This window comes from Antechinus flavipes, chromosome 2 (assembly GCF_016432865.1).
Source record: "Antechinus flavipes isolate AdamAnt ecotype Samford, QLD, Australia chromosome 2, AdamAnt_v2, whole genome shotgun sequence".
NCBI lineage: Eukaryota > Metazoa > Chordata > Mammalia > Dasyuromorphia > Dasyuridae > Antechinus > Antechinus flavipes.
Window position 1 is genome coordinate 92,766,030 of NC_067399.1, and position 14,744 is coordinate 92,780,773.

General features: G+C 42.5%; 1 protein-coding gene across 1 annotated transcript; it reads right to left on the reverse strand.

The window, feature by feature from the left end:
• Positions 1-567: 567 nt before the first annotated feature.
• Positions 568-13,741, reverse strand: MCFD2 (multiple coagulation factor deficiency 2, ER cargo receptor complex subunit). Its single transcript, XM_051975220.1, has 4 exons — positions 10,865-13,741; positions 6,035-6,188; positions 5,354-5,513; positions 568-2,092 (listed from the first exon to the last, which is right to left on the reverse strand). Exons 2-4 carry the CDS (start codon positions 6,163-6,165, stop codon positions 1,961-1,963), a joined length of 423 nt encoding a protein of 140 aa, XP_051831180.1. The 5' UTR covers positions 6,166-6,188; positions 10,865-13,741; the 3' UTR covers positions 568-1,960.
• Between the last annotated feature and the right edge of the window lie 1,003 nt (positions 13,742-14,744).

Genomic DNA, 14,744 nt, shown 5'->3' on the forward strand with positions numbered 1-14,744 from the left:
TTTCTGCAATGTTGGCCAATTTTAGTATTTGGCAACATAAGCTATCAGGCCCAGGGTGAAAAAATTTTGCATTCTGCTCTTGGAAATGTCGTAATATGCTTCACTTGGCCAGTAAAGCAAGCATCAAAAAGTCACTTAATTGCTAAGGAAAAAAAGACTAAAAATGGAAAATGACCTCCAAAGTGAAAAATCCAAGGTCTGTGAAGTTTATACAGCCCTTGAATGGCAATTGAGAGCTCCATTTGAGAAAGCACCCTGGTCTAGGGCTAATTGTACACAACTAGATCTGGGGATGGATTAGTTCAAGGATCACCCACATATTTTCTTTCAACAACCTAGAGAAGTGAACTAGATATTACTCCCATTTTACAGATGAAGAAAAAGACACTCAAGATAGTATACAGACCTAGTACATTTCAGAGTTGAAATATGAATCCAGGCCTTTTGACTCTAAACTCAACACTCTACTATTCCATGATATACCCCTTAATAAGATAAATGATAAAAACTAGCTGATCAAAAGGCGCAAAAAGTATGCAGTCAAGAAATCTTCCACTCTCCAGTTACTCAATTTCATCATCTTTATTACTCATATATCCAGAATAATCCATTATACAAATCTTTCAAAATAGCTAGATATTACAAGAATAGTTTACAACATAGCTCTGATTGCACACGTGACACAGGAAACCATTTTTACAAATATTGTTTTCTTTTAAGAATACTTTAATACAGAAAATAGGTCTTTGAACATCTTAAAGCACAGTTCCTTTCCTATTAGTTGTAATAATGACTTATCTTTTCAGGTTTTCTAATGTCATATATCAATGACATCCAAAGTAGTACTGAGACATTGTCTCAGTGTCTTCTTGTCTTAGTTTTCAAATACTGTTGAGTCTACAAAGTTCAAAGGACTTTAGTACTGATGAAAGAATTCAAGTATTCTCTTGACTAGGAGAGCTCATTTAAACAGCTTTCCTTCTGAAATCACCTAGTTTGAATGTTAAGGTGTCTCATCAACCCTTAACTGGCAGCATTATAATTCTGATGCAGGTTAGATTATCTAGAACTGTATTTTATGTACCCTGACTGGGTATTTTTTTTTTTTACATTCCACCTATAATTCATAGACCATAAAATGGAACTCCAGAAATTAGTGTTAAATACAAACATTAAGAAAGTTAACATTTTTTACATCATCTGGAGAAAAGAACCACATTACATTCATTCAAGGCCTAACCTAGATTGAACATGGTATTAAAAATAACAAAAATAAAAGTATAGAGATGTGGCAGTAGTCCTGTAAAATATTGAAAGACTGAAAAGCTTAAATGCTGAGGTCAACATAAGGGTTTTTATATATACCCAAGTCAAAACTGTTTTTATCAACAAGCTCTATTGAGAGTCGAGTTCAGTATTTGGCAAACCTTCCTTTCTAATGTTTGTAGCTATAAACAGCAAATAGTCGCCTGCCCACACCTGTGCAGGGCAAACTAGAAAGAACACTGATTATACAAGGACCTATCGGGTTGATAAATGTTCAACTGAGATTATACGATTGGGACACCAATTATTTCCTAGGTCACATGAAGATTCCCTGGCCACATGAAAGACGTATTCATTTGAAGATGTACTGATATTATTATTAAAACCAAGAGTCAGATAGGATCCTACATCCAAAACTGAGATGCTAAGCACCCACCTCAATGATATATCACACTCTCAAAAACTGCCTGTCTGTTAAGAAGTTAAACATTAATTCAGGAGTGGAATGCATTTCCATCATTTCTAATCAGGTTTGCCCAAAACTTTATTTTCACTCCAAAGTAACAAGCTGCTACAGGGTCTCATCCTGCAGCACTGAAATTGGAAAAGCACAACTACTCTGTAATACAGCAAGCATTCGATCACATTATACTGGGTCACATTTGCATATAACTAGCAGACAGTGGAAGGATTTTTATTCCAGTGATTTTGCAAATTCAGCATAGTCAATGTAGCCATCATTGTTCTTGTCATCATCCTTTAAAACACCATCTATCAAGTTCATCAGTTCTTCTTCCTTCATGGTTGGAGCCTGCTCTCCTCCTTCCTATGAAACAATCAGGGGTAAAATAATGAGATGCAAAAGCTAATGCTAACAGAGGTTAGTCCCAAATATGCTGAGAAGCACATTAAAATTGGCCCCAGGATCCAGGTGGATTAGGAGAAAAAAACCATGTAGTAACCAGACTCCACCTAATCATTTGTTGTATCACTTTGTGTGATTTCACCAATGTAGGGAATTAGCAGAACAATTCATCAAATATTGGATTAGATGGCTGCCAGGATAATGAAAAGTCAAGAAAAATGATGCTCAGAAGCAGGGCTTAGAAGCAGTTTTTCTTGACAGCCCCCTCCTCTCCCTTCCCCCCTTATCCATCAAGAATGGTTCTCTATCCTCTTTGCCCCTCATTTGACAAAAATAGTTCTTAGATACAATTCAGAATTATCAGTTATTGATGAAGAAAGCAATGCTAGCCTAAACAAGCCATCATTTCAGAAAACTTCTGAGATAATATAAGCTCTGCCCTATTATCCCTATAAACACAGCCTATTGCTCTGACCTAAGGGCTGTTGCAAGGGTCCAGAGGTAGAGGGGGTGAATGATCACACAAAATCCATCCCGATTACTGGAGAAACAACTCACAAGGAAGAGCTCAAGTGAGAGGAGGTCAGGGCAAGTTTGGTATGGACACCACAGTGACCCATCCCAGAGGCCCACTTCACTTAAGGATAATAGAAACCAGGGAGCCATGGGGGAAAGAGGAATAAGATTATGGTCGAGAGCCAAGAGGCATCAGAGAAAGCCTGAATGATGTTTAATATAGAATCTGTTCCAATACTTCTCTAATTAGTTCACAGCGGGTCACTGTTTACAAGCCCTGTGAATTCTTCCTTTGAAATACTTCCTATAGCAATCCCATCTTTCCATTTCTACTAGTCCCAGCCCTAACTCATGGTCCAACAATACCCAAACCCCTGAACTGGTGCAAGAGCCTAATCAGTCTTACTGCCTCTAGTCCATCCATCTTGACTCCCAGTTTAGCCCTATCTTCTTAAAACACTGCTTGGGGGAGCCATCTCCTTGCTCAAAACCCTTCAAGGCTTCTCATCACCAACAGGATAAATAATTCAACTCCCTAAGTCTGGTAACCAGAATCTGGTCCCAGTTTATCTTTCCACTACAGAAATCCACCAATCCTACAAAATCTACCTTACATCTTCTTGTTTCCACACTTTGTTATACACACCATTCTGCTTGAATGGAATATATTCTCTATTCTCCATATTCTGCCCATCTGTGGAGATCTAACAAATCCCACATCCTCCAAATAGTTTTTCCCAGATTATTCTATCATAATCCCCCTCCTCTAAGATTCTATGGCATATATGATTTATACTACTCTTCTGACACTTTAACACACGTAGCCTTAAATTATTACTTTTTTTATATGGCTACATTTTACTCCCTAATTAGATGTCAAACCCCCAAAGTCAGAAACCATACATATCTGAATTTCCAATAGCTTCTAGGTATGGGAAGAGAATAAAGTAGGCTCTCATAAGTGTTTGCAGCCTGAGTTGTTATGCAAAACCGTTTAGAATCTCTTCTTTGTAGGGCTATATATCCAGTAAAGTTTAGGACTGGCAAATCCAAATCACAGGTGTCAGCAGACAATGGTTCTGTCCTCCCTCTGCCATTTACCAGTCTCAAAGTTTTCCACCTCAATTCCCTCATTCCATTCAACAAGCATATGTTAAAGACCTACATTATGCACAAACAAGTACTATGCTAGGTCCTGGAAATTCCCTCCTCCTCCCAAAAATGTGACTCCTCTATAAAACAAAAAAGGATCAACTAGATGATCTCTAAGGGTCTTTCCTTCTTGATATTTTAGAATTCTTCAATGTTAAGAAATTCCCATAGGCTGATTTTGAATTTTCTATTTTTTTAAAAGGGCATCTAAAACCAATTATCTGTGGCAGTGATTGGGAATGATTTAGCAAAACCCAAGCCATCACGTTAGCCTAGTCAGCCTATTTATTCCATTTTCAGACCAATTTTTTTTCTGAAAGGAGCTATCAAAAGGTGCATTAAATTGTTATGTATTAGATTAAAATTCTCTGTCCTCTACAGGGCATTTTAAAAAATAAATTCTCTAGTCTGTCTACAGGGAATGGGAACAAGAAGAAAACAGGTTGTGGATGTGATAAGAAAATCACAAAATTTCAGATGTGGAAAGGAATTTGAAGATCATCCAGTGTAGCCCCTGCTTGAAAAAAGGATCCCCCACCTCCAGCACTTTCTGTACAACCCTAACCCCCTGCCTGTTCTAAAAAGACTGAAATGGACAAATAGCCCTCCTCTCCCCTCCTTTCTGCCTCGGGCCAGCAGAAGAAAATTTGCTCAGCTAGATTGGGGGATTTCTTCTGCATTCCAAAAGGCCGGCTCAACAATACCCTTAAGGATATCTGTTCTGAGAGGGTGGTACCCGAAACCATCTATGTTAATGCCCTGGTGGGATTTCTCCTCTTATCCTGTAAAACCCCATCTTCCTGTTGTAAAATGCGAATCACAGATTAAAATGTAACAAGCTCGAACAAAAAAAATGTTTATAAGGCTGTCTTTAGTTCTGTAAGGTATCGTCAGGAGCTCTGTACCAAATAAATTCTAAAACTTTCCTCATTGAAGCTGTCTTGAATTTTATTGCCTGGGCTATTTCAAGACCTCCCCAATACCCATACACACCCCTGCTAAAGGAGTCCTTTCAACTTCTGTATAGCTTTCCTTGGGAGGAACAAGAGTTGTTGAATGGAATGAGGGAACTGAGGTGTGGAAAACTGAGACTGGTAAATGGCAGAGGAAGGACAGAACTATGTCTGCTGACACCTAATTTGGATTTGCCAGCCCCAAACATTACTAAGATATATAGGTTGCCATCTGGGGCAAAAGAGAAGAAATCTCATTCCTCTTGTACATGGAAGCTCTTTGAACACTTGGAGACAAATATAACCTCTCCCCTGAATCTTCTCTGCCACAGGATGAACATCCCTAGTTCTTACATGGGAGCCACGGGCCCTTTTCTATCCAGGCTGCTTTCCTCCAGATCACTCATGTTTATCAATGTCCTGCCACAGATGCAGTGTCTAGAACTGAACACAAGTCTCCAGGCAGAAGCTACAGGGCAATGAGTTTCTCCCTGAGGAAGAGGTGAGGGCCTCATGAGAACATCCCGCATGAAGGTCATTTCCAGGATTCCTGAGGGACCTTTTCCCCTGGCCCCGCATCCTATGGGGGCTTCTCACTCACCTCCTTGTGGACATGAGAGATAGCAATGGCGAGTTCTAAGCCGTCCAACAAATTATTGCTGTCATAGTCATGCATCTTGAAGTAATGGAGCTGCAGCTCTTGTGGAGACATCTCCGACTCGGATTTCTCAATGACACCCTCTAGATGCTCCATGATGTGCCTAAAAACCAACAATCAGGCTGACACCCTTGTTTAGACTTCATCAGTTCTGACCATAAGGCGGGAGCACGTGAATGAGGCAGACACAACTACCACCACGGCATAAAGCCGGGCATCTTATCTCAGAATGGCCAAGGGGAACAGCAGCAGACAAGTACAGGGTAAAAGGTCAGGCCTGCTCCGGTTACCTGACTTACCCCAGAAGTTTTAGGGAGGAACACAACTCTCTGAGATTACCTCCCATTCACCAAGGAAAGATATGGGATACACTGGGAGACAAGAAATGGAGGCTCCAATGACAACTTTACTACTCACTCAATTTCTCTCAGCCTGTTTTCCCATCCATGTCACTGTAGGTATTAACTATCATGACTTACCCCCTCCTCCCCGCCAGGATTTACTGCTTGGAGCAAATAAAATCAGAGATTGGAATATGTTTTAGGAAAAAAATGTTCTGGGTGCAAGTGCAGATGCAGCCGGCTGGCACACTCTCCAGCACCCAGCAGCCCTCACAACACGTACTCTTTGTCCTGCACCATGTTCTTATCCAGATGAACACCGCCATGGCCATGGCTGTCCACGTGCTCTTCTGCCCCAATGCTCAGGAAGCCAAGTGCCCCCAGAAGGCAGCAGAGAAGAGTGGCACTAAGCATCCTCAAGGAACTTATGGCTGCGTCTAATGGGAGAAAATACAAAAGATGACCGGAAAGGCATAGATTTCACCTAGAACCCAGGCACTGCTCCCATTGATTCAAAGCAGCAACTGACCCCCTGGACTTAGTGGCATGGGAGGAGGGAAACTGCTCCAGGGAGGCCTCCTAGGTCTGTTTCCAGCTCAAATGTGTCTTCAGACTGTGTCACGTGAGGTCTAAGAGCCCCTGGCCTGCCTGTCTCACCTGGCTGCGGAAATGATCGAATGGCACAACAGATGTGAAAGGATTAAGTGCTAGGGAGGTGGACGAGCCCAGAGGCCTGGTACAAGATGAGTTGCCAAAGAACGGCCATCCATGGCAATTAAAGGCCCAGAGTCCCAGGACTTCCCTGAGTCAACCATCTGGTGTGGAGATAGCAAGTGGATGCACAACCAAAGCAAGCCAACAGCTGCAGTGCAAAGTCGGTTTCCAGAAGCAGTCTGCAGGTTCTGCTGAGGCAGACTGTCTCAGGGCAGCTCTAGTCTACAAACCTTTGGGTTATAGCACTGACTGTGCCTTAAGCTGCTCCTCATCTCCCCACTACACCCCCAACTCAGCAACGGTGAGGGAAGAGGGATCTAGGGTGGAGAACTTAGGTGCTCCTCATCTTTTCCAAACAGCAGCTTTAATCCAAGGGCACCATCACCTGCTCACTACATCCCCATCTTCATAAGAACTCAAAACAGTCTGGATGCAACTGGGGATGGAGTCCAAGGAGGTCAATAACAGCCTGGAAAGGCCTAAGGCTGAGACACTATTTGGAGCAGTACTCTTTCTGGTCTCAAAAAACTGACAGCAAGGTGACTGGAGAATGGCATGTGAACATAGCAAAGATTCTTATGCCAGATGTGAGAATGGAATTCAGATAAACAAGGAATGATTGAATGAAGCTACAGAAACTCAGGACAAAGGAGTCAGAACCAATAGGACGTATACTGGGGAGTCAGTGGCCCAGACAAAAACACCAAGAGGCAGCTTAAGCTCCCCTTAATTTCAATGGAGCCACCTCGATTCCCAAGAACACCCCCGCTTGCTGGTTGGGGCGGGCAAGAGCATGGGGGCACAGGGTGCTGTGGGCACTCCAAAAACTTCCTGCTTTGTTAGTTTTGCAGAACAGGTTTTCTTTGTCATAAGGAAGGCTCAATGGAAAGTGAAGGAAATATTCAAGGAGATAACTAACGTTAAAACAAAGTCATCAATCAAAAAGAGGAGGGGAAACTGGAGGAATGTCATCATTCTTGGCAGCACCACTCAGCATTTGGACGGATACGTGGTGAAACACTGGTGTAGACAATCCAGCACATACATACACAGATGCCACATTACCTCTCCCCTCTCCCCCCCAAAAGTCCCACTGAACCTAGAAACTCTTCATGATGAAATCTGTTCTGTACCACATGGAATAAAAGACTTCAGTGTTAACTATCATCTGACTAGGACAGAAAATAGGGCAGATTAGGTGGCACTGTGGATAGATTGCTGGGCCTGGAGTCAGGAAAACCTGAATTTAAATGCAACCTCACATTCACTTTAAATGTGACCCTGCACAAGTCACTTTACTCTGTTTGCCTCAAGATTCCTCATCTGTAAAATGAGCTGGAAGGGGAAATGGCAAACTACTCCAGTATCTTTGCCAAGAAGAGCCCAAATGGAGTCAACAAAAGTCGGATTTGACTGAAACAAACGAACAGTAACATGAATAAAAAATCACAAAGTGGAGAACAGTCAGAAACCCATTCTAACTTTCAAAATTCAACTCTGAGCAGTGACCATGCCCTTGCCATACTGTAGAACACTATTAAGAGTGATATACTAAGTACACTAAGATGACTATCTGAAGTCTAAGTCAGGCCTCCTACTTTGAAAAACATTGAGGAAAGGTTAGGAAAGCCAGATCTTCACAGACATTTCCAACTTGTGAGTATGTTGTCAATTCCACAATCCAAAATCACTGGGGGCATTTGACTCAATCCCTTTTGCAGACTCTTGCTTAGCTCCCTCTGAAAGCAGAATTTACCCAAAGTTTCTAACTCTTGGAAACAAAAAACAAACCCACTGAACGGAAGAGAAAACAGAGCACTCACAGTCATACCCTGGCTTGGATCTGATAATCTGAGAGTTGCCAGTCAGAATCTAATGATACATTCCAAGGTCAAAATGCTCACTTGAAAAAAAAACACCCTCTGCCTTTAAAACCAAACCAGACTAAGGGCTTTATTCCACAAACAGCCTAATAAACAAAGGGAGTTTAATCCCCATATTTCAGTGTTTCCCCAGAAAATGACAAGCTCATCATTACATATAAGTGATGAATGGCTCAGCATAGGACTTTTCTGATAGCTCTAGAGGTGGGTCCTATGATAAGTTAATATCATCCAAGAAAAAGTCATCAACTTGAGACATTAAATACTAGACCTCACAGTGTTGTAGCCACAATATACTAGATCCCACAGTGTCATGGCCACAGTAAGTGTACAATGAATATTTGATTTGCGTTTAAAGAAAAGATAAGCTTCTGACTTGAAAAAATGAGTATAACTGTTTTCTCATGTATAAACTTATGTCATTTGAGATCCTTATTTTGGCCCCTCTCTCCCTATCCAATCTTTTCCTTTACTTTCCCCAACATACTTTGTGTCCCACCAAGTTTCCTTACTTCTATATCATGCTACAGCACCTCTGCCTCTATTTTCACTCCCAGTCTTCATTTCTCATCCCTGTCACCTTCACTGTCAAATGTTAAAATCTCAATTACCACGGAGCAAGCATTGTGGTTTGGTGAAAAGTGCACCAACTCTAGTCAGAAGATTTCTCAAGTTTCTCAAACTTGTGATCTCAGGCAAGGTGCTTTAGCTCAATGGGCCTGTTTCCCCATCCATAAAATGAGAAGATCCATTCAGATGATGTTTAAGGTCCTTTGATCTTTCCAAGCAATCCTTTCCCTTCTACAACTTTCCTCTTCTATGACTATAAGTACTGTCTAAAGTATCATATAGTAGAAAGTGTTAGATTCAAGGGTCAGTAAAGACTTGAGCTCAAGTCCTGCCTCTAGAACTTATCCATGTGAGTCTGAGCAAATCATAAAAGCCTCAGTTTCCTATTTTGCAAAATAGAGATTATGCCTTGCAGGATTGGTTTGAGGATTAAAGCACTTTGAAAATATTAAAGTGCTTTTTGTTACTGTTGTAGTCTATCAGGCACTCTTTGTGACTCCTGTTGGTGACCTCTTGATAAAATACTGGATTAGCTATTTCCTTCTCCTGCTGCATACACATCAGGTATTATTATTCATATTTATGCTTTTCACATACATTTTACTTTTTCCCCCTAGTAGATTTTACATTCTGAGGGAAAATTCTTGGTTGTCTCATGGTTTTCACAGTGCCTAGAGATGGAGATACACTGGAGACTTAGTGAAATGGAAGATGAACTGAAAGGAACTGAACCAAGGAGGGAGATGGTGTAACCTCCCAGAAACTGGATTTGGAATCCAATCTCTGCCCTGTACTATCTGTGAGACCTTGAAGTCACGGCCTTCTAGACCTGTTTTTTCATCCATAAAATGAGAGGACTGGCCTAGACTCTCCTCAGTGGCTCTGTCCCAGCTTGAAAGATCTTAGGGATTCTTTGGAACTTCCAGCTGGCCAAGCCCGGCTTTGTCATTCCTGAAGAACAGCGTGAGAAGGGACCTTTAAGACCATCTACTGGGACCATTCATGTTATCATTAGCATCTATAAGCATCTGGTTACCCCCAAACCATAAGCCATTAGCCGCTTCCTGTAGTGGACACTGTGCGGAAGATACACTTTACGATCCACAGTCCAGTTTTGTCTGTCACATTTAGAGCTGAAAAAGACCACAGAGTCCAATCCCCTCGTTTTACAGAAGAGGAAACTGAGGCAACAAAGATGACAAATGACTTGGCCAAAGTCCCACAGCACCGGCCCTCTTCAGGGTAGGAGGTTCCCGAGATTCTCTAGGTCTGGCGAACCCTATTTCACAACACCTGCTTGGGGCCTGACCGTGAGAGAGGAAGCATATGTTTGGTTGAGTTTGGCAAAAGCAGAGCTCCAAAGGGGGAAAACCGGGAGCCCCTTCCACTGCTGCTCTCAAAAGCAGGAATTACGAGCCCACCTTCATTAGTCCCAGCCACGACCCTGGACAATGCCCCGCGTTACCAGGGGCAGAGTCGCCGCTGCTGACAGGGTTTGCTGGGGCACAGCAAAGACTGTGGGGTCAGCCCTGCTCCACGCAGCCTTTGGGATCTCCCTGCTTCAAATGCCACTGTCCAGGCAGGACAGACCCGGGCAGACCTGCAGCTTCTTGGCGCTGTTCTCAAACTCTATTGCACTCCCCGAGTCAAAAGCTCAGCATGCTTTCAGGTTGTCTGGGATCTCTGGGTATCCAGATCCCTAGCGATCCTTGTTCTGATCCCCAACCCCTCTCTCCCCAGCCCCGGATCTCCAGACCCTTCCCCACCCCTGGGTCCCTGAGTTTCCAGACCCTTGCCCTGCTTCCAGGCCCCCCCAGACCCCTATTTCCTTCCCGGGGTCCTCAGACCCGGTTTACGGAATCTCACGGCTGCATCCGCCCAGGCCCCCTAAAGCCCTCCCTTCCTGACCCCCGGTTCCACTCCCTTCAGTCCTGGGGTCCCGTTACCTCGGCTACTCCGCCGGGAGCCGCCTCCGGGCCAAGGTTTAGAAGTTCTGAGACCCCGACACCCCCCCTCACTCGCCCTGGCCGCAGTCAGTGAGCCGAGATCCCCCCACCCCGAACGCCGAGCCCACCAGGCACCGACTCAGACGTCCTGATCCCGCTTCCCCGTTTTCTTCCTCCTATTGCTCCGCCCCTTAGGGGGGAAACTCCCTTCTGGCGCATGCGCGCCCTTTAGCGCTCGCCCATTGGCAACCGCTCCGCCCCGCCTTCCCACTTCCCGAAGCCCGGCTTGTTGCGACTCTCTGAACATTACACGTGTAATCGGGTCCAGGCAGAGGGCGGGGCCTTCCGCCCCAGCTCTCCCCACCCCGCCCAACTTCCTCCCTCTGCCCCCACCCCCGAGATCGCGATGTGGCTTTGCCCCCAATCAACGGCTCAGAGAGCGCGGGCTGGTTGCCCAGCGACCAAACACGCCACAAAGCCTGGCTGGTGGGGCCCCCCAGTGGCCGAACTCCAAACTGCATCCGAGACTATCTCACCTGAGCCTCTCTGGGACGTAATACAAGTATATGCAATGTTATCAATAGCGTATGAAAAACGCTCTCAATGGCGAATAAGTAGAGAAATGCAAACTAAAACAACTCTGAGGGAAACGCTATTGCTAAGTAATTGTAAAGGAGTGAATGGCTGGAATGACGTATAATAAAGGAGAAGGACTTGGTCAATAGATGCCGAAAACTCAAAGGTACATGATGTTATTTCCTTGCATTTATTTTTAAAAACAACGGTTCCGTTGCGTGCCTTGCCTTTCTCTCTTCAGCTTCTGTGGTGTCGCAGTTGAACTTTTTAGCATCCCAGAGGGTCTCCCATTTGGAGTGAATAGAGAATAAACTTACAAGACGTGCCATCAAATAGTTGGTTGATTTCTCTCCGTTAGGACCTCTTTTGGGGAGAGTATAAAGTTTTGGATTACCCTTGAGTTCAAGCAAATAAAAGCTAATTATTTGTGTTGTTGTTAGCATGGTTCTCAACAAGTTCATCTTTATATCAATTGAGATAAGACGGGATGGGGTGGGGCACGGGGGTTTCCTTTTTTTTTTCCAAGAATGTTTTAAAATATGTTAGATTTTAGGTTGTTTAGTTACAATAAATTTATTTTCAATGTTAAAATGTTAGAGGAACCACCTCACACCCTTCAGATTGGCAAAGTTGCCCCCCCCCCAAAAAAAAAAAAAAAGAAAAATAACAAATTCTACAGGGGTTGTGGCAAAACAGGAAATGGAATTAATTGTTAGTGTAACTGTGAACCAGTCCAACTATTCTGGAAAGCAAATTAGAACTATGCTCCCCCACATCTATTAAATTGTGCCTACCTTTGACTCAACTGTACTCCTACATATACTCCAAAGGGGAAAAACCGGGAACCCCTTCCACTGCTGCTCTCAAAAGCCGGAATCAGGAGCCCACCTTCATTACTCCCAGCCAAGACCCGGACAACGCCCCGCGTTACCAGGAACAGAGTCGCCGCTGCTGGCAGGGTTTGGAGCTTAAAAAAAAAGGAAAAGGACCCATACATGCAAAATATTCATAACTGGGTTTTTTTGGGGGGGTAATAAAGAATTGAAAAGTGAAGGGATGTTTATCAATTGGGGCATATGATTGTATTGTAAAAAATGATAAAGAGAATAGTTTCAGAAAAAACCTAGGAAGACTTATATGAACTGATGACCAACTTTGAAAGACCCAGACTCTCATCTACACAATGACCAACAACCAAAATTCCAAAGAACTCATAGTGAAATATACTATCCACATCCAGATAGAGTCGATGGATTCAGTGGGCACATTGAAGCATATTTTCTCTTTTTTTTTTTTTTTTTGGCAGGGAGAGATGTGGCTAATGCAACAATTTGTTTTGCATGATTATATATATTTCTTTTTCTTGAGTTCTGGACAGGTGGAGGAGGGGGAAGAGAAGGAAAGAATTCAGAGCTGAATACAAAATAAAATGGGGGAGGGGGGAATACAGTAAACACAGTGGGAATTTGTATTCCATAAACCATTGAATCACTTTCTCCACCTCTGCAAAGGAGTTGGGGGAGGTATCTTCTCACATCTTTCCTCAGCACCATGCTTCTTTGTAATTTTGCAGCATTAATTTTCAGTTGTTCCATGGTGGTTGTTCTTTCCATTTACAGTGTTGTAATAAAACTGTCTATAATGTTTTCTTGGCTCTGCTTATTTCACACTGCATCAGTTTATGTAAATCTTTCTACATTTTCCCATATTCATCCTATTTATTTTTTCTTATAGAAGAGTATCCTGCTATTACATTCACATATCACACTTTGTTTAGCCATTCCCAATCAAGAGAAATTTGGTTTCCAAGTCTCTGCTACTCCAAAAATTGCTGCTATAAACTTTGAAGTGTATGGGTTACAGAGGAAAAAGAAGAGGACCACCTGAGGTCTACTTTGTCTCCATTCTGATTCTCCAGTCTGCATTTCCATATTCTTTCTGTCTCTATCTCTGTCTCTCTGTCTCTTTGTCTGTCTGTCTGCTTTTTCTGTCTCTCACACACTGCCCATCCTTCAAAGCCCTGTTTCACTTCTTCCAGGAAGACTTCCATGGCTTCCTCATTCTAAAATAATTTCTCCTTCATATTAACTTCTGCAGTATAGACTTCCCTCAGCAGAATGGGTGGATGAGAACAATTCATTCCAGTAGCCAGGAAGGTAAAGCAGGAACTTGGTCAGGAAGCTTGGAACTTGTTCAGACACCGAAGATGCCCAGGTCATCACGGACATTCTAGGCCATCACTAGTCGTTTTGACTTTTGTCCTACTACTGGACTTTGATGACTCCGGAAAAGAGAATGAGACCAACAACTTTGATTTTGTACAACTACCTCACTTGAATCCAACTCATTGGTTCTCTTTGAAAATGAAGGGTAGACAATAACTTCTACAGTGTATTGATTTAAAGGAGTGCATCTGGAGTCTGGATGATATGGGTATGATTCTCACTTTTTTATTTAAAACCTACATAACCCTGGGCAAATCACTTCCACTTGTATCCAGTGCAGGCTTCAGTTTTCTTTGTAAAATAAGTAATGTAGTGGAATAGATTAATTTTAATGTCCTTCCCAGGTTGAATAAAAGCTGTATATGTCTGTCTTTCCCTACTAAATAGTTTTTTTTGAAGGCACAAATTGTCTTATTTGTCTTTGCGATATTGGAGCAAAGTCTATATAAACTATGTAGAATTGGCTCACTGAAAATTCATTTCAACTTCAGTTGAGCGATCCTTTTATTCATCATATCGATTGTCTAATGTCCTCTAATCTCGTTATGTCTACTTCCTCTACTCAGACCCATTCTACTAAGAAGACTGAGATCATTAGTTAATCAGTCAACTAATATGTAAGTGCCCTGAAACATTGACTTTTTTTGTTTGAGGCAAAATACACAAAAGTATGATGTGGTAACAGCTGAAATGAACTCTTTCTTTTGGCTAATGGGAATCTACCCAGGATACCTGGGATACTTTGTTCCTTATGTCCTACAGGGATCAGCAAACTATGGTCCATGGTTCACAGTCTGCCAAATAAACATGAATGCTTCCAGGATCCTCTTAAATTCAATCCCATGAAGAAAAGCTCCAGTTGCCCTGACCTAATTATAGCTTGAATCCATAGTATGCTAAGGTAATTTACCACTTGCAAACACACAATTTAACAATATTATGGGGCAAAGTTGTATAAAATACACACACACATAAAATGGACAATATTAATAAGCATATATTAAGTATCTCCTAAGTGAGAAATGCTGTGGTAAACACTTGGAAAACAAAGACTAAATCTCTACACTGAATGAGTAAAT

Bases quoted from the DNA above. Each gene is read 5' to 3' on its own strand.
- MCFD2 (XM_051975220.1), bottom strand. From the start codon at position 6,165: ATGCTTAGTGCCACTCTTCTCTGCTGCCTTCTGGGGGCACTTGGCTTC. The intron at 5,514-6,034 runs GTACGTGTTGTG...GTTGGTTTTTAG, and splicing joins AACATGGTGCAGGACAAAGA to GCACATCATGGAGCATCTAG. The intron at 2,093-5,353 runs GTGAGTGAGAAG...ATTGTTTCATAG, and splicing joins TCTCTCATGTCCACAAGGAG to GAAGGAGGAGAGCAGGCTCC.